The sequence below is a fragment of the Haemorhous mexicanus genome, chromosome 13 (assembly GCF_027477595.1).
Source record: "Haemorhous mexicanus isolate bHaeMex1 chromosome 13, bHaeMex1.pri, whole genome shotgun sequence".
NCBI classification, from domain to species: Eukaryota; Metazoa; Chordata; class Aves; order Passeriformes; family Fringillidae; genus Haemorhous; species Haemorhous mexicanus.
The window spans coordinates 12,560,206-12,587,408 of NC_082353.1; the positions used below are offsets into that span (position 1 = coordinate 12,560,206).

The 27,203-nt window shown below is 44.4% G+C and overlaps 1 protein-coding gene across 2 annotated transcripts in view; it reads left to right on the plus strand.

Annotated features, from left to right (window-relative positions):
* The first annotated feature begins 7,961 nt into the window (after positions 1–7,961).
* Positions 7,962–27,203, plus strand: part of LOC132333393 (high affinity cAMP-specific and IBMX-insensitive 3',5'-cyclic phosphodiesterase 8A-like) — a 151,727-nt gene continuing 132,485 nt past the window's right edge. Inside the window, exon 1 of one of the 2 annotated variants that reach the window (XM_059858444.1) lies at positions 7,962–8,386. In XM_059858444.1, the coding sequence (XP_059714427.1) occupies positions 8,321–8,386 (66 nt within the window). In that variant the 5' untranslated portion in view covers positions 7,962–8,320. Of the gene's footprint in view, positions 8,387–16,894; positions 16,990–27,203 lie in introns of those variants that run through there. The other variant, XM_059858445.1, reaches the window with a different exon arrangement.

Consider the following 27,203-nt stretch of genomic DNA (forward strand, 5'->3'; position numbering starts at 1 on the left):
GTTTTCCACTACTGGCACTGGAGCTGGGCAGCTGCATTGGAGCAGCATACACAGCAGGTCATCTCTCCCACTGCTCTGCATCTGCAGGGCCAAAATGTCTGTGTGTCTGTGCTTGGCATAAGAGACCACCAGCTATGGCTGAAACCACTAGAAACTGCCTAAAAGTGGATTAATAAGACATGTGCACCCTGGGTGCCCCCACAATTTAGGAGACTATATTTTTGCATCATGTGATATGTGACACTCTGGCTTTATAAACATTTCAGCCTTTTTACAGTTGTTTTTTTTTTTGTTGTTGTTGTTTATCCCTTATTAATTAAAAAAAAAATTCTGCACACAGTAGCAAGTCTTTCTGCTTGAACACCACCATTATGTTTCTGAAGTTGTTTGGGTTTTTTTCTGCTAGTAATACAAGTTCTTTTACCTTATCCATGGATCTCTTGACTGGTTTGGGAACAGACTTGTCTCTCTTAACATTCCAGTGCTTACCTTTAGGGAGTTTTGGATGTTCACCTCATCTTTTTGGGGCATTGGATGCTGCAGTGACAAACCCAGTGTGGTTAAAATTGCGGCCTTGTCCCATGTGAGGCACTTGGAGAAGAGCATGTTCTGGAAACTGCCTGTAATGGGATGAGGGCTGGGTTGTTACCAGGTTTGGGTGGGTGTCTCTGTGCAGCACTTAAGGCAACCCAGTTCCTCCTGGGCTTTCCCTACGGCTGCAGGGAGTGAGCTGGAGAAAGAGTGGTGCTGACTGTGCCTTGGTTGCCTTGCAGCTGCTCCATGATTTTAGGAGAGCATTAACTGTTTAACTGTTTTTGTAAAGTCATGCTTAACCTTCTTCTCCTCAAGTTTGGTGTCTCACTCACCCTGTTCCACATGCTCAATCTTGCCTTCATCTTTTTATGTTCACCACTGTGGCAGGTGAGTACCTAGCTCATTTAACACCTGTTTTGAGGTGACTGTGTGCTGGTTTTGGCTGGGACAGAGCTAATTTCTTCACAGCAGCTGGCCTTGGGATTTGTTTTGGATTTGTGCTGGAAACAGTGTTGATAACACAGGGATGTTGTAGTTATTCCTGAGCAGAATTTTCCCAGGGCCAAGGCCTTTTTCTCACAAGGAGTTGGGAGGGGACAGAGCTGTGACAGCTGATCCCAACTGGCCTCAGGAATATCCCAGACTATCTGGGTGTCTGTCTCAGCATAGAAGGCATGGGGGCAGAAGGAGGAAGAGGATGATGTTCGGAGTGATGGTGTTTGTCTTCTCAAGTCACTGCTAGGCGTGATGGAGCCTTGCTCTCCTGAACAGCCTGCTCATGGAAAGTGCTGAATAAATCCCTTGGTTTGCCTTCCTTGTGTGCACAGCTTTTGCTTTACCATTGAACTGTTTATTTCGACCCACAAGCTTTGTCACTTTTACCTTTCCAGTTCCCATCCCACCAGGGAAAGTGAGTGAGAGGCTCTGTGGGGCTTTGCTACTGCCTGGGGGTTAAACACAGAAGTCTGACTGTGTTAATTTTGGGCTGTCTCTACATCACTTGGAGTCTGTGGGAGCAGGCTCTTTTCTTTTTCCACTGAACAACCAAAAAATAACCTCTGCCTTTGCACTTCCATAATTTGGGAGTTCCTGGGCTGTAGGTGCTGTTAACACAGCTAATTGCAAGCCCTCTCTTAAAATATTTGTTAGTAATGGTGGATTTTAATGCACAGCCATCCATGTCTCATTTTGTCCATAAGATGATGTTGGTATTCTGACCTTATTGCGAGCTGTGTCTCGGACAAGAGAAGTTTAATCCTGATCCCAAATGACAAATTGTATCCGGGAAGTGCTGGCAAAGCTCAGTGACAGCAGCACTAGAGGGTGCTGCTGTGACGCCAGGAGCTTTCCTCCAGCCTCTCCTAAGGGATGTTTTAGAACCATTCTTTGTTTACTCGTCTTGTTTCTGATGATGTTTTGATCAAAGTCCTTGAAAACACCTCAAGATTTTTCCCAGCTGTAGATATAATTTGTGTGATGATACATAAAGTATTATTCCTCAGCATCAAAAAAGTACATATCTATACACATGAAAACAATGGCTCTGAGTGTAAGGACTCAGAGTGTAAGGAAACTCAGATGTTTCCTTAAGGGCTGCCTAGATTGTTCAGGCGTACATAGCATGTCAGAAATCAAATCAGGGCCAAATGAGGATAATTGTTGCCTTCTTAAACCTCTCTCACATGGGCTGAGCATCACATGTTTTGACATAGCCACTAACATTATGGCCCAAAAGCCACATATATAGAGTCATTCTCTGTTCTTTTAGATACCTTCTTGGGGTTCAGTTCTGCCTCCTTCTTTATTGGAAATTAAGACCAAATACTGGTATTTTATTGAGACCCAATACAGGTGAGATTTCTGTGGATGATGCGGTCTGTCTTGGCAGTTCATGTTCTGTCAGATTAATTCTAGAGTATTTCCTTTAGTTACTGAAAAAATACCACTTGCTCTTAAAATATAAAATATATTTGGAAGAACTAGAATTTAAGATGAACTAGAATGTATTCCCATTACCCTTAAGAAATTCCAACTCGTTAGGACAAAATGCAATTTAAGTTTCTACAGAAGCAGGAATTGCTTGCAAATTGCCCATTATTTCTTTTGCGAGTTGAAATATCTTCTTGGTAGAACCTAATTTATGCTGCAACTTTGAGCAGCAAATTTGAATCCAAACACAACCTCTCCTGTTTCCTCTTTTGTTTACATTACTTCTGAGTCAGCAAGGCACTGAAATAATTGCTGGGTTTATAGGGGTGATGTTTATAGGGCTGTTGGGTAGAGTTTGGCCCTGTCTGGTTGTAATACTGAACTGTGTTCAGGGGAGCTACAGTTCAGTGACCCAGGTTTTGTTGCTCAGCTCCTGCAGAACTGGTGAGGCTTTGCCCTGCAGCTGTCTAGTGAGCAATACAGCTGCATGGGGCATCTGTGTGGAATAGGAAGTGATAACACACTTGGGGTTTGAAAAATATCATTGAAAATACCATTACTTAACACACCATCAGTATTTATCTAATACTTAATACATAAAAGTATTTGGTTTACCACAGGCTTTTCTCTCATGGGAGAAAATAGTCATTGCATCCTTCAGTGTGGTAGTGGCAATAGAGGCTGTGGGCTTGCTGTTCTCAAGAGTCAGAAATTTTGGAAACTGAGAAATTGCACACATCCCTCTTCATTTCAGGGTGAGCATGTGTGAAACCAAATCTCTTTGGTCTTGTGGTGGAATGGAGTTTTCTTGGGATTGCTGACATCAAGAGCTGGCAACTCATGCTGCAAGGTGTTATGGTGCCCTGGGGAGTCCTTGAAAAGAAGGGTGAAATGGGAATGATGGTCTTGGTTTGAAACAAGGCTTGAAGAAACCTCATTCCTCTGCAAATCAAAGGTCTCCTAAAGGAGTCTCCTGCAGCACCTTGTACAAGGTACCTGACATGGCTTTCTTTGAAGGGGCAGGTTTCTCCCCCTATTTACAAAGCCCCATTTCTTGGGAGAACTCAAGGGCTGTCAGAAAGATGGTAAATATTGTCATGAAAGGAGGAAAAAGAATTATGGCAAAGACTGAATTACTTGGCCAAAGGTGAAAGAGGAAACCAGACTAGACATGGAGATAAATTATCTGTCTTTTATGTGTGTGGCTTGTACTTTAACCACACAGCCATTCTCTTTTCTATATATCCAGTAATGTGGTAATTGGGATGCTGGCCAAGGGGAGGCAGGGAGAGGATTGCAGCAGTTGTCCTTATCAATTGTTAGGCAATGATTTCACAACTGTAGCTCATTTTCTTCACTGAGAAGCTGAGAGATGGGCTGTAGTGCACCACTGCTGTCTGCAAACACCAGCATAATCATATCCTGCTCCTGCTTCTGCTGAAAGATAAGCACAATATCATGAAAAATGAGATTTCTTTCCTAAACAAGAAAAGATTTATAATGGTTAAGCACTCAAGGTATGCCTAGGAAATACCAAAACCTAAATCCTTTGCAATGGTCTTCAAGCTGCTGTCATTTCCCTGATAACTTGGGCCCCAGAGTTCAGCTCACAGCCTTTTGTAACTGGAACAAACAGGTTTATTCCACTATTCCAAGAGTCCGTGTTTTCTCACAGCAGCCCTGATCCCTGCCTTGCAGCTTACCTTGGGAAGGAAAAAAAATTAAACCTTTGTTTAACGTTGGCTAATAGCATTAAAGTTACAGCAGGATGTCTATTAACCTGTTCTGACACATCTGCTTGAGGCAGCAGCCAGGCCAGAGCAGCTTCCATGAAGGGGAGCCTTACCAGGGCTTGGGTCAAGGGCCTGCCAGGTCTGAGGCTCCAGATTTCTGTTTGCACCCACCACGTGAGCAGCTGAAATGCAGTTTGGTGAGGTCTGAACAGTGCTGGGTGTCACTAATGGCCAGCACGGCCAGGCTCAAGGCAGCTTTGAATAAACCAGCCCCAGATTGGTGTCAAATGCCCCCTGTGTGTGACACTGGTGCCTTCCCTCTGGTCTGCCTTCCCTTGATGGCCTGAGCTCAGCTGGGAACCTTCCACTCTGGGGATATTTGCAGGACCTCTCTGGTCTGCTGGACCACCTACTTTTGTGAGCGTGATGTTTCCTCTCTATGGAGTTTACTTGAATCTGGCCCCATTTCAAGGAACTCAGGCAGAGCCCACAAGCAATACAGTGCAACTTCCTTAGGAAGCAAAATAAGAAACAGTTTTTAGCTTTCCTGGCTGGTCTAGAAGTAGTAAAAGTAATTTCGGACATGTTCAAGGTACTTTCTGTTTGCCTCTGCATTAGAAATGCAAAGAGCTGTTTTGTTTCTGTTGCTCTTCATTTTCCAGCAGCTCCTGCTCTCCTGCAGAGGTGAGTGTTGCTCCTGCCTGCTTTCTGAGGGACAAACTCCAGCAGGCTGTGGGCGATCCCAAAATAAAAAAGGAAACTGATACCCAGCTGCAATTACAGCTCTCACTTCCTGATCTCCGCTCCTGGGCTGTACTTCAAAGCCATCTTTAGACCCATTCTGCACTTTCCCTTTTCTTTTTCATCCTTTATTTCCTTTCCTGGTGGACTTTGACATCAGGACTGCAGATGCACAAACGGGCTTGGTATTGGGGCTGCATCCTCCAGCTGCAAGTCACCTCCAGATGGGGCAAAGAGCCCTCACCCCTGCTACAGGGAAAAGCAGCGAGCTGCAGAGACAAATGTGTCTGGCCTGTCATTGCCCAAGAAGCTCGTGACTCATCCATGGGGAGAGTTCTGATTTCCTAAATTAGTTTGGAGTAAACCAAGCTGTGGGCTATCCTTCCTGTGATCTGACACAACTCGAAACAGATGTCTGGTTTACACTAAAGGTTGAAGCTGAAAACCTTGGGAGTTTGCTTCTCTACAGCAACCATAGGAAAGTTTATCTTATGTTATGCTGCGTATGTGGAAAGTGTTTCCTTTGATTGCTGATTTAAATTAGGAATTGGCCAATTCAAAACCAAAAAAACCTGTGAAAATTACTGCCACAGAATGTCATCAAAGCAGAAGACATCACATGGACACCTACGTGGATAATGAGTTACAGCACTTTTGCCTGGTATTTAATGCAAGCAAACTTCAGAAGGCTGGGTTTGCCTACTCTGGAACATGGCTAATGTGTCACTAAATGGGTCACCTGTAAAGAGAAACCAGAGAAAAAACAAAATGCAAAGCAATTTGATATTTTGGGCAGGCCCCTTGCCCGCTCTTTTAAAATTCAAATGGCAATTAGTGATCAGAGATATTTTTATCCAAGAGAATTGAAGGAATGGGGGAAAAAAGGTGTCCCTGAAGCTGCTGTAATAAACAGCCCTTGTGAACAACTGGGGCAAGGAGTGCTACAGTCTGTTCCTGTCCCCCAGCCTGCCTGAGGCTGAGATGACTCCCAGCTGGGCAGGAAGGGCTGGCCAGAGGTGCCCTGGGAGCCAGGACTGAGAACCCTGGGCTTCTGGGCTGGGGAAGCTCTTTGGCTCTCAGAAAATGATCTGGACATACGATATCACAGAAAGGGACATTTAAACTTGGTGCATATTTGTAGCAGAATCTTCTGGCTGGGAAGGGAGTGCCTCACCTGGTTGTCTCTGGTTTGGATAGTGAGTTTGTGGGAATGATTTCAAAAGAGACAAAACTTGCTCAGCTGTGCTGCTGCAGTGTGCTGAAGTGTGTTGCTGCACTTGTGGGGCTGAGCCAGCTTTGCTTTCCCTGAGTTCCTGTGGGCAAATCATAAAGCAGCCTGCCTGTCAGTAGAGAGAAGTGCAAGTTTGTGAAGCTATTGAACATCTCCAGTGCACTGTTTGCTGGTTTGCTTAACCACCTGTGGTTAAGATATTAATGCTGAATATTGCTGGTCTCACAGCTTAGGAGGGGAAACTGAGGCACAGGGCTTTTCATTTACCCCTTGAAATCACAAAATCAGTGGTAGAGACAAGCTAAGTTGCTGGTTTCCCAATCTGCACTCATCTTTTGCCTTGCTCTCTCCCTAAAGACACACCTATGATTCTTGCCTTTTTTGTCACATTTGTCTTCATTTCTTTGACACAAATACACAATCAAGCAGTGTGCACCCTGGGCTCAGGGGGACGTACCCTGCTGTTTGAGGGCCTGTAGCTATTATGTCCCAACATGACAGATACTTCCAGTTACTGACAGGTTTGATAAAATGTAATCTCAAACTACTTAAAAACTGTTGAGAAATATCTCATGAAATCCTATATGACTAATAATGAGGATAACTGAGCATGTGATCTCAACCAAACCCCTTATGCACTTTGTGTGCCAGTGGCAGAAAGAGGTCCAAAAATTAGATTCCTGTATGGCTAACTTTTAATGATGCTGCCAATATGAGCATTGGATTAGAGTATTTTATATTTGAGCAGAATTAACTTTAATCTTCTCGCACAGTTGACACTCTCCTTCTCAAAAAAAAAAAGAAAAAAAAGAAAAAAAAAGTTGTTTCTCGTCATATAGAAAGAAAAGTTGCATATCAGAATATCAGAGAGGGGGGAAAGTGGCCTTAATTTCCCAGAGTAGCCAGTGACCCTGGATTCCTGTCTTTGTCTTTAAAGAGAGGCCTTGCCTGAGACAGACCAAGCGGCTGCCCTGAAAACGACGCCATGTTTGTCTTTGAATAGATGTCAGAGATCACAGTTGGTTTCGAAATTTTAGGGCACCAGCTATCTGCAGTGGCAGTGCCTGATACACAGTGCAAACAGAACACAGAGGGTCGATCATCTGTTATCTGCTTTTATTTGTGTTTATTGTAGCCCTTCTCTCTAACGTGTGCGTCTGTTTGGAGAGAAACGTCACTTCCCAAACTGAGTGCTCTCCTTTAGGCACGTGGCTGCTCCTGAGGAAAAGACTCCATTTGCTTAGGAAAGCTCCTGCATGCAGTCTTATGACCAGATTTTTACTGACTCTGGCAGGGAATGGAGGCTGTTTTGTAAATTCATCCCTGTTTTATGTAGACTTTTGAGTGTGAGTGGAACTTTTTAAAGCTGAGCATGTGGCAGATGAAAGTCTTGTGGGCATCTGGATGGGAACTTGTGAGCTCTGCTGAAAAATATCCTGTGGACATTACCCACCCAGCCCGCTGGGGTACAGGGTCTGTGCATCCTTAGGGAAAAGTGCTGAGGGGTTTGACCCCACTGGCACTACAAACAGAGCCTTGTGGGGTTGTATGTGGCCCACGAATGTCTGCTGGAAGCTTTGCATCGATCAGAATTTATCCACCTCAGCTCAGAACAGCCAGCCCCCTGCCATCTTCTCTGGGCTTTCTTCTAATAAAAATATTTGTCTACCCAAGCAAGAAGGTGAATGTAAGTTGGCTTTATTACTGTAGTGACGTTGAATGGTCGGTTGCTGGGTGACCTTGCTTCTGATTTTATGGTCTAGGCCAGCTCTGGCAGCAGAGAGGTGTGGCCACGTACTTCACTCTGCTGTCAGCTTCTCCTGAGGTGGCCAGAGCTTCAGTGTCAGCTCTCCTGGGAAGCTGTTTGCCATTTGCTATGTGAAAACCTGAATCCACCAGGAAGGGCTGAAGGAGATAAATGGCTGACAAGAGGAACTATTAAGGCTTAAAAGAAAGGCCAAGCTCTGTGAAATCCAGCACGGAACCAGGATCTGCAACCTTGGATTAGACCAGTGACCATAAAACCGACATGTGACTTATTGCAGGGCTTTCACAAACTGGGATACTGGAGCCTGCATGGTTTGCTTTGCCTTTGCTTGGAAGATGATTTAATGTTTTTCATTGGAGAACAAAGTTTTGCAACTATTCAGACATGGAAGAATATGAAGGAGCAGATATTTTGGAAACCAGCTCTGTCTCTAATGGTCCTTGGTGCAAGGTGAGAACTTTTATTCCCCCTCCTCCCGCAGTCACAGAAAATATTATCTTTCTGCTGTTTACAAGTGACTTCAGTAAATCATTGCCCTTGGACCAGACTGAATGCAACCTCTGCATCAGCTTTGTAAACAACTTCACAAATTCCTTAGAGCAAGGCTGTGCTAAACATTAGGCACAGAAATGAAATGGTGATGTGTGTGGTTAAGCGTCTGTCATCCACCTCCCTGGAAGTTTCAAATATCTGAGTAACTGTAGGTTTCTGTGCTGTGGAAACGACCAAAATAGTTTCTTTCGGTGCTTGGAGAATCCAGAAACTCCATATAATTTTAGCAAAGCCACTGCTTTAAGATTTGCAGGTCAAATACATTGAGTGAAACCATGGCAAGCACAGGGTAGGATAAGCATTAACTTGGGCAAACAAATTGACAATTTAACTGCGTGGAACTCTGTGTCCAGCAGCAATTCCTCCTACTTCCCCAGAGCTCACTGGAGAGCAGTCAGCCCCGGGAATGGGTCAGCTGTGCTTCTTGTCAAATCCCAGCAGTGACGTTCAGAGATTGTTTTCTGTTTGCTTGTGTTTGTAATCTGATCTCATGTAATAACATTGTCCTCGGCTCACATATAACCACGGGGGTAGCTCTGACATCCTGCCTGAAAAAAACCACCTTGTTGATTCCTGTGCTTGACGTTTGAAAGATTTCCAGTTTGGACAGGTTAGCGTGTTTATATTAATCTCATCCTGTCGCTTGAAATTAAACCATTAGCCTTTTGGGAGTTGGACCTTCCACTTCCATTTTGGTTCCCCCCAAAACACTGGGGTTTGTTTTCTTTACAAGCTTTGGAGGGGACTGGTGGAAGATTTTCTGTTGCCTGTGCTGAGGCCAGGATTTCAGTCCAGCCATTTGTGCTGTGGAGAAGGAGCCTCTGGGAGGTCATGTCAGAAATGTGCCAGTTTAGATTCGAGCTCAGTATTGCCTCTTCTTCATAGGAGGGACTGGAAACTGAGGGAACTAAGGAAACTGGAAAGCTGAAACTATCTGAGGGCTTGCTACTTATTGAAAACTATTCTTAGTGAATACAGACGTGTGCATCTAATGGAAATTAGTTTGAAGAGCTGGTCAAGCAGAAGAAACACAAACACCTGGTCCTGTTGGAACATCTCTGCCTTGACTGCTTGGTGCATCTCCCATGGCACTGCCCAGACAGTCATTCTCATCAGTGCTGAGGGCCCTTCACTTCAGCCTGTCTAACAAAAACTAAAATAACTGCTGCTGCATTTGCTGGTTGTCATGCCTTTTTTTTTTTTTTTCAAAGTTGGATATCCAGTAAAAGGCAGAAGCAGCATTCAAAAAAAAAAAGGAAGAAAAAAGGGACAAAACAATGAGAGCAGTTTGTAAGCATGAAGGCTGAAAGTTATTCACCTCAAATATTTGGCAACAATAACAAAATATGTTCACAAAACTTTAGAGCAGTTTGCAATCAAAAAGTCTGTGTTTTTGTAGTATATATTATTCATCTCAGATCCTGATTTCTGTGAGGTGGAGGGCTAGAAACTGATTTCTGGGAGTAGTGTGCTCAGTCAGTTTTTGCTACATCTGCAAGTATGCCTATTGGTGCTTTTTTAGATCCAGATTGTAATTCATGGGAGCCTGGGCACGATGCATGGTTGTGGCAGGAGAGAATATTTTGAATAACAATATGCACTCTGTCATGGCCTAAAAGTTCACAGAGTAGGTGGAGGTTTCCATACTATTGTTTTTTGGCTCATAGAATATGATTTTCTTTCTGTGACACTGATATTTTCTAGTTTTTCCTTTAAAAAATGAGAAAAAACTCCCCCCTGCCCTGGGAAAAATCTACAGGATTTTTCCAACCACATTTTAGTTATATTGGTTGCAGTCTTAAAATTTTTACTTCACTGTAATAGCACATTTATTTCTCAATAAATATTGAGAAATAATATTGAGAATAGCTCCTAATTCAGCTGTTCAGCAACTGCCTTTGGATCTTTCAAGTGCAAATTTGTGTTTGCAAATAACTTTGTCTGCCTCTCATTGTGGGTACAAGTGTTACTCATTAGAGCTTTTTGTCAGCATCCCAAAATGTGGTAATTGAAGATCCAGCTACAAATATTTCTGTTTGTGTTTCCTATCTTGGTGTTTAGTTTAAGAGGGTTGAATTTTAAGCAAAAGTGTGTTGATGTCCTTTTGTTTATGTTTATTATAAAAATCATAAAATCCTGTCATTTTCTGTGGTTAGCCTGGGCTGTGCCTGTGCTGTGGCTGAGCACAGAGACCTGCATGTGGGCTGGCTTGCACCAGGGCCAGCAGGGCCTTGCTGTCTTACAATTCTAAATGCACTCAGAGGTTTTTAAATGAAAAAGAACGGGTTAGTTATTAACTTGAAGAAATATCTGATTTTAGAGAACAGAAGATTACAAAACAAAGTGGATTTTCACCAGCTCCTGAAGGGCAAACAGTGCACCACTCTCCACATTTCCCTGCAGTTTGTGTTTGTGTTGAAGCTTTTTCACTCATAGTACTGGATGTAAATGTTAATTAGCACTCCAGGGGAAATGTGTTAACAAATGTACCTTTGACACAGGTCCACAGCAATGCTTTGCTCTGTAGCTGCAGGCTGGAAAGATTAGCTGGCAAAGCAGCTGGTGCAGCTTTTGAGGAAACTTTGCAAAGAGGAGTTCAGGGGAGCTTGCTGAGCTCTTGGACTTTGCTGCTCTGCTGCAGCTCAGGCTGCTCTTGCTGCTCTGCAGAAGAGGTGCTGGCTAAAATATGAGCACTTGTAAGAAAGAAGAGCAAACTCCTAGAAAAGGGATATTTCTAACCATTAAAGGGCTTCAAATGAGGCTGCCTGGGTCTGGCTTTCATGTGATGAAGAAAAAATGACTTAGCACAAACTTGGTGGCAGAATTTATTCCTTCTCCTCCCCCAGTGCTGAGCTTGATTAGCAATAAATAAGGGTGGTAAAGTAATTCCTGCAAGTTGTTAGAAAGGTAACAGTAGTGCATTCATAAACACATTTACCTCATCACTGGACTTCTTTGCCTTTCCATAAACAGCAGGGCAAAGATTCAGAAATGGAAATCATTCACAGGCTGGGATTTTTCAGCAGCATTCAAACCTGCCTCAGCTCAGGTTAGCATGCAGATATATTGGTGGTTTCTGGCCTGATTAATTCCAGAGCCTGCCATGACTTCTGTGAAAACATATGCAGAGCCACTTCTCAGACTTGGGTAGTTCAGCTATTCATTTCTGTGCAGCATCAAGTCCTGATTTCTCCCTGCTGAGGAACAGCTCATATTTAGGACACACCGAGAAGAGCCCAAGGTTATTAACCACTCTCTGGAAATGAGGTTGGTGATTTCAGCCCAGCCCTCCTGAAACTGGTCTGGGGTTTGCAATAGTGATGGAAACCCTGCTGCAGGAGCATGCCTGTGCCTCCAAGAGCAAAGGGAAAAACTGCTGTCCCCTCCTTCCCTGGAGCAGGATGTTGCATGAAGGATGCTGGTGTTATCACATGGCTCTTGATCAGCTGGGCTAACCCTGGCACCCTTCTGGCTCTGCCCTCCGTGGGGATTTACAAGAAGGGTGCCTCATGCTTTTTTCCTTCCTGTAAAATGGTTTCTTTCTGGCTTTTATGTCCCTATGGGGAGTTTCAAACCAGTGAGCTGTTGCTGCTGAGGGGCCATCAGCCTTTGTTTCAGAGCTGACTCTGAGGTTTTCAGGGACTTCAGCAAGAAGCAGGAGGGTGAGCAGAATGTGAACTAGTGCATATCTGAGTGGTGAGCAGCCCACAGGACACGGTTCAGAGCCCCTGGGCAAGCCTGACCTTTAAGTAGGTCAGCCATGGAGAGGCACTGCTGCTTTCTGCTCAGCACCTGTGCAGGCTACAAGTGTGAACCAGGCTGTGCAGATGTACTTGGGCTCTTTGTCCCAGCCATGCCTTCAGCTTGGCCTGGCCTGTGGGCTGGGACAGCCCTGAGGTGGTTTCCTGGCAGAGGGAGTTCATGGGAGCACTCTTATTTTGAAGTGCATGTGAAAGAAACACCAACCTTTTTCACAGAGGGAGATCTCCTCAGTTTGAATTGCTGCTGAATAAATGTGGCCTTGACTCGGTTAAATATGTCCAAAACTGGATGGAAGCCCTCTGGCAGGGTGCTGCCTGAAGATGCTGCTGCCTGGGAAGAGTTTCAGTGTGTGAAAGTGCTCCCTCCTTGCCCCTGCAGGGAGCCCCCAGCCCCACCGAGCAGGGATGGGGAGCCTGGCAAGGCACCCACCACCCCACAGCTCCTGAGCCTGCCCTGGACACTGACCCCAGCAGCCCCTCTGTGAGTGTGGCTGGATTTTGGCATCATCCAGCTGCCCATGAAGTGGTGACAGAGGTCAGACCTGAGCTATGCTGGTTGGTGCTGTGGATGTATTAAATCACTTCATTAAGAGTGATGGGCTGGATTAGCATCTCACCCTGGTTCTGCTGCAAAATTCCATGTGGGAGATGCTGGGCCTTGGGTTTAGCTGCCCAAAGAGGAAACAGCACATTGGAACCTCCAGAGTCAGCTAGTGATAGGTCATAACCAAGCAGACTGTCTGCTTCTGTGTCCTCTGGCAGTGACAGAAGGTAGAATTAACTTTTATTGTTAAAAACCTCTCGTTTCAATAGCCCCCCTTCCCAACTGATTGCAATTAGTTTTCTCAGCTGCTATACTTTTGCTGTTTGTTTCTATATTCATAAATCTTGTCTTCCAGATTTTAGCAACAGTAGATATACCAGCCAGCAATTGTCTATGATCATGTAAAAATGGAGACTTTAGGGACAGCAGTTCCACCCAGAGAGTTGCTGTCTATCTGGCTGCTTTGGTTCTGGCTCTTGCTGTAAGTAATCTGACTCCACAGTATCCAGCCAGGGGTTAAAATTCAGTTCAAGACAAGTGCAAAACTCTCTCAGGTTTTGATAACTTGTTTGCTGTCTAACTCAGCAATAATCTGCTTCTCACATTCGAGTAAACTGATCACCCAGCAGGACCTGGACTTCTGCCTTGCTGAAGGATGAACGTTGCTTTAGATACTCAAAAGGAAAACATACAAGAAATGCAGAATCCTTGTTGACCCAACGACTGAAAGAAACATCACAACGTTTCCTAAATCAACACGTGGCAATTCTCAAAACAAAGTCTGAACAGCAGCCAGAAGCTTTCAAGGCAGGGGATGATGCTGTGACCAAACTGAGACCTGGAATCTTCCCCGCCTAAGCCATGGGGGTGAGCTGGGAGCTGTGTCTGGTGATGTTCACCCATGTCTCAGAAGAGCTGCTTGTGCATGAACCTACTTGCTTTGCAGTCAGGAAATTTAATCATTGCTTCCACAGTAGCCCTCAAAGAGTACCCTGTGCATGAAATATGCATTCATACCTGATATGTCCCATAATTTCTTCTGTTTCCTCATATGGAGGTAAGGTTAATGTTCCATACACTGTGGACAAATAGGAGTTGTCATGGGCACCATAGCCTTGAATTGCCTGTCTCCTGGGTGATTAAATTCCCCACAGTAATTTTACTTTATCGGTTTGTTTCTGTAACTCCTTATTTCTTTGGTTTGCTCTCCTTGAGGACATTTCTCAGGCTGCTTGGATCTCCTCAGGCTTTTGCATTTTGTACACCAGTTTCTGGAAGAATGAAGTGTTTTTCACAAGGTGTGTGAAGCAGCAGGAGCAGTACAGAGTGAAGCCCCCCCAGGGGCTCTGCAGTGCATACCCAGCTTGTTGAAGTCTGTGTTGCTGGAAATCCCAGCCTCAGTGAGCAGCCCTCTCCAACAGCTCTACAGCTCCAGCACTGCATTCCTGCTGTCTGTGCTGTGCAGTGCACCTCCTCATGTCCTGTCTGCAGGAGATGTGGAGAACAACTTCATCTGTTCTCCCCAGGAGCCTGCTGCTGGCAGCAGCCAGAGTGAGCGGTCAGCCTGCTTGCTGGAATTCACCCAGAGAGTGCCAGCAGGAATCTGATGGGCTTTGAGAGTTTCTGTCTCTGGTCCTACAATAACAAAAGGGCTACATTTGGCTGATGGGATTTGGGGGTCTTTGCAACACTGCTAGCTGCTCCGCCAGTGCTTTGCAAACTGTTCAGATGTTTAGGTTTATTCCATAATCCTAGCTCTCCAGAAAATGGCATAAAATAATATTGACATGGAAACAACAACCTATGAAAATGTAGCCTTAGCTGGTAAGTAAAATGAGTAAGTAGCTGTTAAATGCTAAATTTTATGCAACAGGCATAAAAAGACAGCGGGAGCTTTTGCTGTTTAATATGAAATGTTCTATAAATAAAGCTAGGTGGCTACATATTGGCAAAACTGGTCACCCCTAATTTAAGGCATGTCACAGGCAGTGGAAAAAGTGTTCCCATAGACCTGACTAATGTGGATAGAAATAGAGAGCAATTTGGAAAACTGAAGCTAGAATGGCATCACTGTGAGTGCAGACCCTGCAGGCTGGATGTCAGTGCTGCCAGCTGAGCAGGGCTTTCCTTCCACAGCCTCCGTGGTACTGACTGATTAACTGGCACTGCTTACTCTGAAGTCCTGATAATTAAAGCTGGAGTGTCATCTGCATTGTAATTAATATGCTCCTCTGCACCTAATTCATTCTGACAGTATAGATTAATGATGGTAAATGACCAACAAGGATTTATCATGAGATGATTCTTAGTTCTACAGGCTGCCTCAGACAATTGCAGGAAGCGATTGTTAACTTCAGGCTATTGTCCTGGTGTAATCGTGCATGTGCACTCTCAGCCTTGTTTTGCAGTAAAACCCATCCAAGGGCTTCATAAAGATTCAGTTATGGCCCCTCAGAGGCTGAGCCACCCTTGTAGAAGTGGGAGAGGGGAAGCACAGGCTGGTGATACCGTGCTGATTTTCCAGTCTCCCAGCGTGCGTAGTCTCTGCCGATACGGGCAGGAGCTGAGACTGAGCACTTTTTCTGCACATCAGATGCTTTTGTAAATATAATTGTGTCGGGAGGTTGGGCAACAGGGTCAGCTGAGCAGTGGGGTGCACAGCTGGGGGCTGGGCAGCCTTGTTTGTTACCAGTGCTCTTCTTCTGTGGCAGAGCTGGTGTCTCCTCCCTTGGTGCCATGGGGAGGAGGGACCTTTCTCTACAGGACCACAGCAACTCAGCAGTCCTGTCTGCCAAGAACTGCTGTGCATCTGAGCCACAGCCTCTAGAGCGGTCATTATTCTGAGCTACCAAAACACACTATATAGAAGAGATGCCCCCTCAAAAGGAAGGTACTGAGTTCCCTGGAAGCTTAGAGCCTCAGGAGATTTCACCAGTCAGGCTTGCAAAATCTTGACTTTCAAGCCAAACTGGGCACAGCTGGGGGACAATACCATGTCATGCTAAGCAAAAGGTCATGAAAAATGATGTAAATGAAGTGAAATTTTCCAAAGCTTATAAGGTGCTCAAGCTCTGCTTGCTTCTTGCAAAAAGTGGTTTCATCATTACATTTTCTTATAATAGCTTCCTTGTGTACACAAGGAACTTAACCTGGCTTATTTAAACTGCATCACGCTTTGCTGCAAGAATACCTGATTAACAAGATGATCGATGTGTGCTGTTCCACTTGTCAGTCAATAGGAATTAATATGCAGGAGAGTAGTTTAGAAAAGAGAGATTATAATGGACGTTTGCTTTTCTTTGTGCTGAAGTGTTGCTGCGTGAGCCAATAAGTGCTGATAGGACGAGCTGAGCTCCCCTGCCTCCCCTCCCTAAGGCTGGCATTTTCCTACTCCTTGACTGTTCCCCCATTTGTACCAATCCCAAACTCCCTCCTAGGAGTGGTGAAGCTCCTTTGTGCTCGTAGCAGAGGCCTGGGATTTTTTTTTCCTCTGCCCTTGGGATGTTCTTGGGATGCCCCTCCTGTCAGTCCCATCCAGCCTCTGCAGTGCTGGCCACGAGCTTGTGGTTGGCTGAAGCTGTCATTGACCCCAGATGGACCCGAGTCAGTCTCTGGTGTGGTTGATCTGCCAGTGTCATGTACTGCCATGCCAGCCTAAGCACAATTTAACTGCAAGTGGTTTCAGTGTTTATCGGAAAATGTTGCTCCGTTTTGCCCGTGCTGCCCCGGGGACAGCAGCGTGATCCTGGTGGCTGCTGGTTGTGCAACAGTGCTCCCTGTGCTGCTGCCCTGCACTTGAATGACATCGTGTCTTCCACCAGTGACCACGTGGGGCAGGTAACAAGAGCCGAGCAAATAAGAAAGGAGGGAAAAGAATGAAAAAACAGAAACACCTTTTTTTTTTCTTCTCGTCTTCTTCTTCCCCCTAGCAACAAAATCCATTGGTAGGTGGGTGTAGCTGAGCTGTCCCTCCTTCCCCAACCTCAGAGACATGGTGGGGAGGAGTGTGTGGAGGAAAGAGGAGGTCTCTGGGGCACCACGGCCATGGAAACATGCAAAGTTGGTGTTAGTGTTTGTTACTGTTGGCTGCAGAGATGCCTGCTCTGCACCTCCAGCCCTGAAGGAAGTGGGGTACATCTGAAAGGGTTTATCTGTGAATAAGAAAATAGGGGTTTGAGAGCAGAGCTGGATCAATGGTGAGTTTCTTTTGTTTGCCCTCTGACCCTTCCCCCTCAGCTATGAAATACAAATATAGGTCTAATGAAACTAAAAGCAGAGGTTGCTTTGGAGAAAATAAAAAACATTTTGCAAAATTCTTAAATTTTGCAAAATGTTTTTATTCAGTCCCAAACAAAATGCCTGCAGTTGCTTTATAAGTGGTTTCTGTTTGTCCCCTTTCATTTTGGAAAAGAAAAATCAAACCCACCCCATTTCATTTAGAAAATACCAAAGAAAAACATTTCACAGAACCATAGAATAGTTGAGGTTGGAAGGGAACACTGGAGATCATCTAGTTCAACCCCTCTGCTCTAAGCATATTTGAATATGCTTTACATTTCTGGTTTGAATTTTTATCTGTGTCCATAGTAATTTCCCAAATTTGGCTTGAATTTCTAAACTGATCTGTATTCCCTCCCCAACTATTTTGGGATCAACTTTGTATTTACTGATTTTTATTTTCTTTGGCTTCTCTTTGTGAAATCTATGTCCTTTGTGCTGGCAATGTATGTTGTCTTCAGAGTCCCTGTAGAAATCCAGGTGTCATGGATTCCACATCGCTTCTCTTTTCTTCTTCCACACAGCTTTATATAACCACAAGTGTTTGACTTTATGTTTGCTTATTACAGCACACTTGTGACTTAAAAAGATGTGGACATTCATGGGAGCAAAACATTAGCATTAATTATAAAGGGTAGTAATAGACTGTCTGGTTGGCTTCCTACCTGTGTCCATACATAGAATCAGGGAGGCATTTAGGTTGGAAAAGACCTTTCAGATCATCAGGTCTAGCCATAAAACCAACAAGTCCACCACTGAACTGTGTTCTCTCATCTCAAAATGCTGACCCGTGTCTGCCAATGATTTACTAAAGGGACAAGGTAGTGTCTGTCATTTATCCAGTAACTTTTTTTGCCATGTTAAAATTAAAAGCAGCCCAAAACTGAAAGAAATGCAAAATGTTCATAGCACATAAAGAACAGCTGAGGATGCAGAAACATGAATGACTAGGATGCCTCAGACTTGGATGTTCCCAAAAGCTTACACAAAGCCTTAGAAAAAGGTTGCTTTGTGAAATCCATTTGTTGGTGACAGTGTCCCCCATGGTGCCCTGTGGGGTTTGACACCTGAATTCCTGCTGGCTGGGGGTGAGTCCAGAGATGTTCAATGGTAATTTTGGCAGAGATGTTCAATGGTTATTGGTGTGATTTGGACACTGGCTGGAACAACACAATTGGATTTGTCCCATTTGTAGTCACCAAGTGCTGTGGGTCAGGACTGTGGAGCTGTCACCTCTGTATGAGAACTGCCCTAATGTCAGCCTTGTGGAAAGGAAACCCCTCACTTCCAGTACAGCATGAAACTTGTCCAATCTTTGTGAAATGGAAACACAGTAATAAATATAAGAAAATGAAACTCAGCCCTTCTATAATTTTATTTATTTTATCAAGGATTTTAATTTCCTTTCCTGCCTTTTCTTATTGCAAATGATAAAAAAAAAAAGGCCTAAATGTCAGGGTTCCTTAGGAAAACTATTCCCTCATGCTTTCAGCTGGAGCAGTTTTCCAACAGTGACATGTTAGTCTGACTCTAAACAAGATTTTCCAGAGTTGGCTGAAGGTTTTGGCTTAGTTCTAGAATAAACTGCTTCAGAAACCTTTCTGGAGTGGATTCTGGATAACCTGGCACCATTGAAAGGATTAAAAACTCATGCATAATTTGCCCTTTCAAAATCCTCAAGGCTTCTAAATTTCTCACCCTAGAAAATATCTTTCTTTTCATCAAACATCAGCTGTTTCCAATTGCTTCGTTCTATTTTGGTCACTTAGTCTCTCTTTTCCTTCCCATGCATGACTAAATATCTCCTTTAAATCAACTGGAAGCCATTTGTTTTTCCAGCCATCCATTTGGTCGTGCTGGTTTCTTTCACCCTAGGAATGCCCTACAATGTCATACACTGAAGGAGCAATATCATCTGTGCAGTCCTGGGTGCAGAGTGCTTGGCTCCAGTTCTGCAGCTCAGTGCATGAACACCAGGGCAGCTGCTGGTTTCTGCATGCTTCAACTGGTTCATTCTCTGCAGCCCCGAGCAGAAGTGGCCAGGGCAGCCCCGCACAAGGCTGCCATGCTTGTGGTCTCATGGTGAGTATGGTGAGCATGCCAGCTCAGGAGCAGTGGCACTCATTCTGCCTCAGCTCAGCCCTAAGCTCAAGCAGAGTGGTGCTCCTGAGGGTCAGCAGGCTGAGCCTGAGCCAGGACAGGCTGCTCTGGCCGTGCTCCTTGGGAGGGCTCCTGAGCCATGGCTGCAGCTCCCGGCTCCTGGTGCGGCTGTGCCGGCCGGTCAGAGGCACAGGCTCTGTGCTGGGCACAATTCCTGCCTGGACGTGGCCTGGGAACAGCTTACCCAACACACAGGGGGCTGGATCCCTTGTTAAAAGTGCAGTGAGGTGCAGGTGTCAGCCCCCCTGACAAGAAGGTCCATGCAAGACCTGCACCAAATTCCAGTGACCAAAAAAGCATCTGCAGCTCAGTCCTGCCAGCACTGAGGCACCCAAATGCAATCTTCATTTGCCTGGATGTGAACAGCTGATGAGCAGGCACACTGCTCTTCAGTAACCTTGTTTTGCTGTCCTCAGGTTAGAATGAAACTTTTCCAATCTTTGAGCTCCTGTGCAATGTACAAACACCCACCAGATTTCTGACCCGTGTGTGTGTGACACGTGCGTTTTCCTTTCAGTTGACAAACACAGAAGCTGAAATTATCCAGAAAAAATAAATACCAAGGCCAAGCATAGGGATAGGGTTTGTTTTGGTTTGGGTTTCTTTCTTTTGGTGAAGTAAAGAATAGAGACAGATTTGACAAAGTGAGTGATCCAGATTTTTGTGGCAATTGCATCCCAGCTCTAGCTGTCATAGCCACAGCTGATCCAAGCTCTGCTGTGCTCTGCAGGGGAAGGAGTCAGGTTCAGACCTGCCAGAAGGGCCTGAGCACTAAACCCTTCTGTCCAGAGTGGGATATGTAAAGCTGCATTTCCTCAAGACTGCTGCCAAATGACTAATCTTGGACACTTCCAGGCATTCCAGCATGTCTGGTTAGTGGTTACTCCAGCCATCCTATGTGTTTTTGGGAACCAAACGTCTTGCAGGCTGAAGCAAGGTGCATATTATACAAAGGCTTCCTATAGTGGATGTAAGGAGAGTTAGTGGCCAGTGCACAGTGGCTTTACATCAAAGATAACCTTGGGAACAGGGGGCATTGTGTGTATGCTCAAAGTCAGACATGCAGGGGAATCAGATCCCTTTCTTTATGGCTTACTTAGGAGCCATGGGCAGTGAGGGATTTTTAAACACAGGTGGAATGAATTAGTCCATTAACTTCTGTTTTCCTTTCCATGCAAGTGACTACTACCTGTCATGGCCAGAGGTGAGCTAACAAGACACAGTGCTCTGCGATCAGCCACTGGTCAGACCAGATCACACTATTTACACTAAATGAGAGCTCATGCTTTCTGCAAAGAGAAAAGAGATCCCAAGCTCAGACACAATTCTGCTACCTAACCTTGCTTGTTTGCATTTACTGAGGGACTCCTTAAAACTGGACTGTGGTGACTCTTTCATTGAGTGTTGAGAGCTGTCTCAGGGTGTACTCCAGGGAGTATTTAAGCTTCATCTTATGGAAATTTTCTTTTTGTTTAGGGTGCAACATTATTTGTTTTCAAAACATAATTATATGTCAGACCCTGACTACGTCCTGTATGTATTTGAATTCTTTCCTGCAGGCAGGACATCTCCCAGAGGCTACTTCTGGTTCATGTCCATGATCTTTGGGGCTTCACTGTACTTTTTACTTCAATGATAAATTATTGTGGTTTCCAAAGGTTAATAATTAGTGCTCTGCAGAAGAGATGTCCTGTCTAGATAGTGTGGTTTCCTTTTAATTGTCTTTTTGGATCTAGCTTTGTTCTTATACTGTGGGATAATGAGCCAAAGATGGCACTGTGCAGACTGTGTTGAGTTCAACTGTGCTACAAAATACTCCTTTTGATCCTGCTTCTTTTTTTTTTTTTTCAGAACTCCACCAGCTCCTTTTTTTTCCTTATATAGAAGCCCTTTGCCTTGTATCTCCTGTTTGGATCAGGGCTTGGTGGGTTGGATCAGGTCACAGTACTTTCTTGTCTGACTGAGACAGGATGGAAATCCAAGAGGATGAGCTGACCTCCATCACAGCCAGTTATGTGAGGAGGGAGCCATGCACCAGTGAAATTGGCTTCCCAGCCCCAGCTAACACATTGCATTGTCTTGTCTTCATGGCTAGCACTGAATTTTCTTATAAACCTCTTCAATTTTATGGCTGCATGAATCTCTTGTATGAATCTTTGCTGAGACTTAAGGTCAGTAACCAGTTGTACCAGTGCAAGGAGCTATTGTCATGTCCTAACCTGTCCCTTAAAATACCAGCTGTCTTCACTGAGGAGGCTTAAAAGCTCTTACTCAGGGTCCATGCACCCTGGGCTAGCTAAGCCCAGCTTTAAACTCCTACAACTCTACACTGTGAAGCACCCTTCAGAAGAGGAGCAAAGAGCTGCTTTAGGGTCTGTGGGTGCCACCCAGCAGTTTCCTGCCTGGCTGGCTGGGCTGTGGAAGGGTTGGGGATTTTCCCCTCGAAGGCCATGTCCCAGGCAGTGCGGGGACCCATCCCAGGGCTCTGGAGAGCCGTGCTTGGCCTGCCTGACTCCCACCAGGAAAGGGAGGGAGTGCTCCAGCTGCATCCGGCCCGCCCGCCTGCCCACGGGAGGCCCTTGAAGTACAGAACAAAATAAATTCCTTCAATCCTAGCAATTTTCCCCAAAGTGGATCAGCAGGCAGCAGGCCTGTGTTCTGTGGCTTGCAGTGGGCATCTGTGAGTGTCCCAGGATGCCTGTGTTTGATGACTGTATCCCAAAGCCATGTCTCTGGTGTTTTTCTGTGCCCACAAACAGCATCTGAAAGACATCACAGGGAGAACCAAAATCACCTCCAGTGGCTTCAGTGGAGTTGCTCCTGATCCAAGAGCTCCTTGCCTGGGTACCAGCACTCAGGCACCCCAGGTGGTTTGGCTGCAGGAGCACACCTCTGGGGCTGCTCTCCATCCCACCAGGAATGCTGCTCTCCAGGGCCCCCTTGAACAGGAACTGAACTGATACACAGAAAATGCCAACAGTTCCATACTCAAACAAGAATTAGGAAGTCTTTTAAACAAGCAGAGTTAAGAAAACAGATGGAGATGAGAATTGTTTCCTTGTACAGCTGTGTAAAGGTTCTTTCCGGGTTTCTGAGCTTCCTCAAAAGTGTCAGGTTATTCCCCAAATACAAGTCACATATGAATAAACTCACTGCATGTGACTCCACAGCCACCAACTCCTTTTTCTGCAGTGGTTCCTCATTAGTAAAAAAAGCTGGGAGACTTTCTTTTCTAGGAGCAAACCTGCTACACTTAATGTCATCTCACTTGACAGTTACTAGCATTTTCCTGATAAACTGACCTTCAGAGAAATGCACTCTTATCAGAAAGCTGTTTTGTTTAAAACCTTTTAGATGATCATTAGTCAGCTCAAGCTTTTTCACTGGTGCAGAGCAAGATGTGCTAACTCTAGGAGAAGCAAAGTGTTGCTGCAGAATCATATGTTATGTTATATGCAGTTGAAAAATACAGAATTTTACTTGGCTATACTGTCTTAAATATACGATTTCCCAGAAACCACTGAAGCTTCAAAAGGTGGAGACTTTGATGAAAGAGGTCAGATTACAGCCTTGCTTCTCGGCAATGACAAATATTTTCCAGGTCATTAAGAGCAAATCACTCAATATTTTCCCATCTCTCAGGAATTAGGATCATAAATCAACTAGTATTTATGATGTGCTCCAGTATGTCTGTGATAGGGCCATGTAACTTCAGATAAAAGAAAGTTTACTTTTATTTGTTATTAAGAGATAAAAGGAAGCAGTACATCATCTGTTCTAGAAGAAACCCATGGTTTCTATAATCTTTTCTGAAGTTTTTTTTCATGGAAGTGGTTAACAAAGCTTGGATGTAATGTATTCTAACCTAATGTGCCTAATTTAGCTGAACACTTTAAATTCTTTCAGTTATATGGCTCCGGTCTGTCTGTTTTTGTTTTACCTTTTTTTCCACTGCTGAGCTCCATAATTGTTCCTTTTAGGCACAGTCACCTCAGGTCAGGCTGTACCTTGCTAAGGAGCCCAGCTGCAAACAAGGCTCATTCCATCACGTGTCCCCAGCCCATTCCTGTTGTTAATCCTCCCAAGTTCTGGACCTAGCACTTGGCAGAGCAACTAAAGTAAACCTTTTATCACAAGTTCACATTCTCCTCAAGTGGAGGAAGAGCTGGGTAATTCCTGCCTTTATTATTATTTTTTTTTTAAGAATACTGTGATGTGGGAGCTGCCTCAGGATTATTTCAATAATGCAGGGGGTACAAATGTATTGAAAAAACCATTGTTTGTGCAATGTGAATTTAGTCTGGTAAAATTCTGTTTCTCTTCCCAAAATGTCTTTCAGAGGGCTTTCATCAGTAAATATGCTGTCATTGTAACAAATATGATGCTGGCTTTAAACTGATGAGAAAATGGCCAAACTACATGCAGTTTATACTCTGACAGGAAGCTGCTCTGGGAATTTAGGTTTTGTCTGAAATCTACAGCACTGCAAAGAATTTTTATTTTTGTTTCAGTCTCTGTGTAGAAAAGTCCTGCTTAATTTACTTTCTCTTATTCATATAATTTTTGCAGTCCTCATTTCTGCATCAGATAAATGCCTCAGATGGGAAAATATAACTCTAATTATTAGTGTGTTGATATTATCAAAAGGGTCTTTTATTAAAATAATAAAAATGTGTCATGTGAGAAAATTGAAAAAAAGGAAGAAAAAGATAGAAGTAGAAATGAGGGCTGCCAGGAGAAGACACTGAGTATTTATATATTCCATTATGCTGCTGTCAGGATGAGCTCCTCACACTGCAGCTGCCCACCCTGCCCAGGGTGCTGTGACAGCCCAGGCTCTTTCACAGGGTCCTTTGTATCCCAGAGCCATCTTTGGGTGATCATTTCATTTCTCTTTTCCACCTGTTAAGAAGCAGCCAACACAGCCAGCAAACAAATAAGTAAGTATGTAAAATGAATGTGTTTTACAAAGCCCTTACAGTCTTATTTAAACCTGTGTGTCAGTGATTTCCCTGTGTGTGCAATTTTGCAGGTAATTCATACAGTGATGAAAATCCCTTAACTGTCATTGTAGGCTAATGCCCTTTTCCATTCTCAAATGTTCAACAACCTGAGCTGACAGTCAGGAGAGTTTGCATTTTTCTGGTTTGTTTTCTAAAACAGCATCTATGTGAAAGAAGTTGAAGTATGTACACCTACAGTTTGTCTCTGAGCAGAGTGCTTCCAAAACAACCCTTGTATATAAACTGTTTTCTGTTATTCCGCTTATAATATTAATAAAAACTTGAATGGAAATGCTGTGAGGGATGGAATTTGCTATATTGCTATTTACTTCTTTAATTTTTTTTTTGATCATCATTACACAATCAGTGAAATACCTCACAGCCAGACCCAGAGTTTTAGCTGTGAGACTGGGCTTCTGCCTAGACACTGAATTAATTGCAGGTGTACAGGGCCTGTTGTATCTCTCCTCTTTCAATTTTTGGGGGGGTTTGGTAGGGATCTGAAGGGTGTCTTCTTTAGTCAGGGGCAGGTGTAAGTCCAGGATAACTGTTGCTGTTTTGGGGGGAAACCTGCAAGAGTAGGCAAGAGTCTCCTGATGTCCCTCTCCCAGAACTTCCTAAAGATTCCCCCTGGGTGGCAGTGAGCAGCAAGGTTTGCTCACCTGTGTGTGATGTATGGGTGAGTCAGGGCACTCAGTGAAAACTGACCAAGTAAGATGGCAACTCTGGGTGCAGGATGTGGGGAATAACTCTGCTGCTCCCAGAAGTGATCCTCTGGAGAGCCAGGCACAGCTGAGTCACAGTGTTCCACCCAGCTGCCATCACTGCCTGCCCCTGTGCAGCACCAGTCTGTGCAGTCTGCACTAGGTAAGCTGAATTTAAACTGCTCTCTCTTGTAATATTTTTCTTGAATTTCTCCCCAGAGAAGGACTGATTTTTCTGAGATTTGCTGTTCCTCCTGAAAAAGAAATGTGGCTGTGTTTGGAAAAACTTTTATAGTGAGATTATCTTACAATAGACATTTTATGTACATACTTTTTTCTTCTTTTTCTTCTCAATTTACCTCCCCTCCTAAAAGGCCACATAACTTTCCCCCTGTGAATCTGTGAAATGCAGAGTTACTTTAGTTCTTAGTATCTAAAAGGATAATCAATTTAGATCAGATTTTTGAAGTCCTAAAGACTCAGCTTTATCTTAAAAAGTGGTTAGTTTTTTGGTGCCCAAGACTGTCTGAAGGAAAATGTGACTTTTAGGTGTTTATACCAGCTGAGCAAGAGGGAAGCAGTCTGCTTGGGGTCTGAAGAAATGTTATGTGCATGGTATGAGCCTGACCTTCTCAAAGGACTCTGACACTTGTCCAGTGAACTTCCAAGAGTGCAAGGAGATTGATGTATCTTCAATTGCTGTGTCCAAATTGGTATGCTTGTTGTGGTAGTGAATTTAAGAGTGATTGTTTTGACTTGCTTACATTAATTCATTGTAAAGGTAATGTGTGGAATGGTTTGCTCTGAAACTCCCCAAAAGCAGAAGTGTAAACCAGATCTGGGTTGTGGGGGAAGGTGTGTTTGGCACTTGGGCCATGTGAGAGAGGAGGGTTGCTCCTGGTTACCTGCAGCCAGCAGAGTGAGAGGCCTTTGTGTGCAGGGATAGGAAGTGGGGAGCTGTGCCTGGAGCTAGATCAGGGAGACAGAGGTGGCACTGCAGCTTCTTTCAAGTGAGCACAGATTAAAAAGCCTCTTGATGGAGCACTAGGCACCCACCCACTTGGGCACAGTAAGTGCAGACCCAGGAGATCTTGCCAAGGCAGATCTAAACCATGAGATCAGCCCCCTCAATTCATCACATCATTCCCCACCCCATCTGTTTGGAAGTCTCTCACGAATTTTAAAGGACGTGTTTTAAAAGTATTTTTCAACTCTGTTCCCAAACCGTTTTGGAGATTTTTAAAAAAAAAATTTTTATTTTTTTAATGCTTGCTATTGTGCTTGTGTTACAGAGCCTGTCAACCCCTGCAGCACCCAGCTGTGCTGGCCCTAACCATAATTCACACAAACTGCCAAGTGCTGTTCTGCTTAATATGACAGATCCTTCCGTGATAGCTGTGCTACAGCCAGCCCTGGTGAATGTGCTGGGAAGGATGGTGCCCATGTGAGAATGATTTATGTTTGTTAGGGCTGTGGTGAGTGAGCCTGCAAGCACTGCCTTCCCCTTTCTAAAAACCCAGAAGATTTATCTCCCCGACGCATCCTGAGTCCGTTTCTCTCTTTTTTGACATAGCTATCCCCAGAAAACTTCCATGGCTTGGTTTTTTCCACCTGCCCTCTCCCTTGAGTGTGGTTTCTCCTTATCTCTCCCCTGAGCTGTCATCTCCTCATGCAATTCTTGTGGTTTTGCTCTTCCTGCTGCCCAGCTGGAAGTGCAGACAGCTCTAAAATGGAGTTTACAAGAACCATGATCTGTGGGTGCTGTGCCGTGGCACCACAGAGATTCTTGTACATTCCTCCTGACAACTGTCTGCATGCAGAACTGCATGTTGGCAAGAGACAAGGACTGCAACTTCCCTGGTGGGAGCTTCCAGAAATGAGAATACAGTTGGAAAGAATAGTATTGGATAAATGCTCTGCCATTGCTGCAAAATCAGAGCCTGATTGCAATGAAAGAATGGATGTGGAACATTCCTGGGAAAAGGGATAGAGTCAATTGCACAATCATCTTTGGGTTACCTGTTGGTATGATCCTCTTTGTTAATTAAGGGTTCAGCTTCTTGCATAGATGCTCCACAGAAAGACTTAACACTGGGGAAGGACTGCACACAGCCAGGAATGACTGAGTGTATTTAAAGGAATTGTTTTGACCCAAAGAAAGGAAATGTACTTGAGAACACAGCTAGGAGTTGTTAAGTACTCAAATGAGGTCCAGTTCCCTGTGTTATATTCAGACAACTTTGTAGGATAAATTCTTCAGTTGTT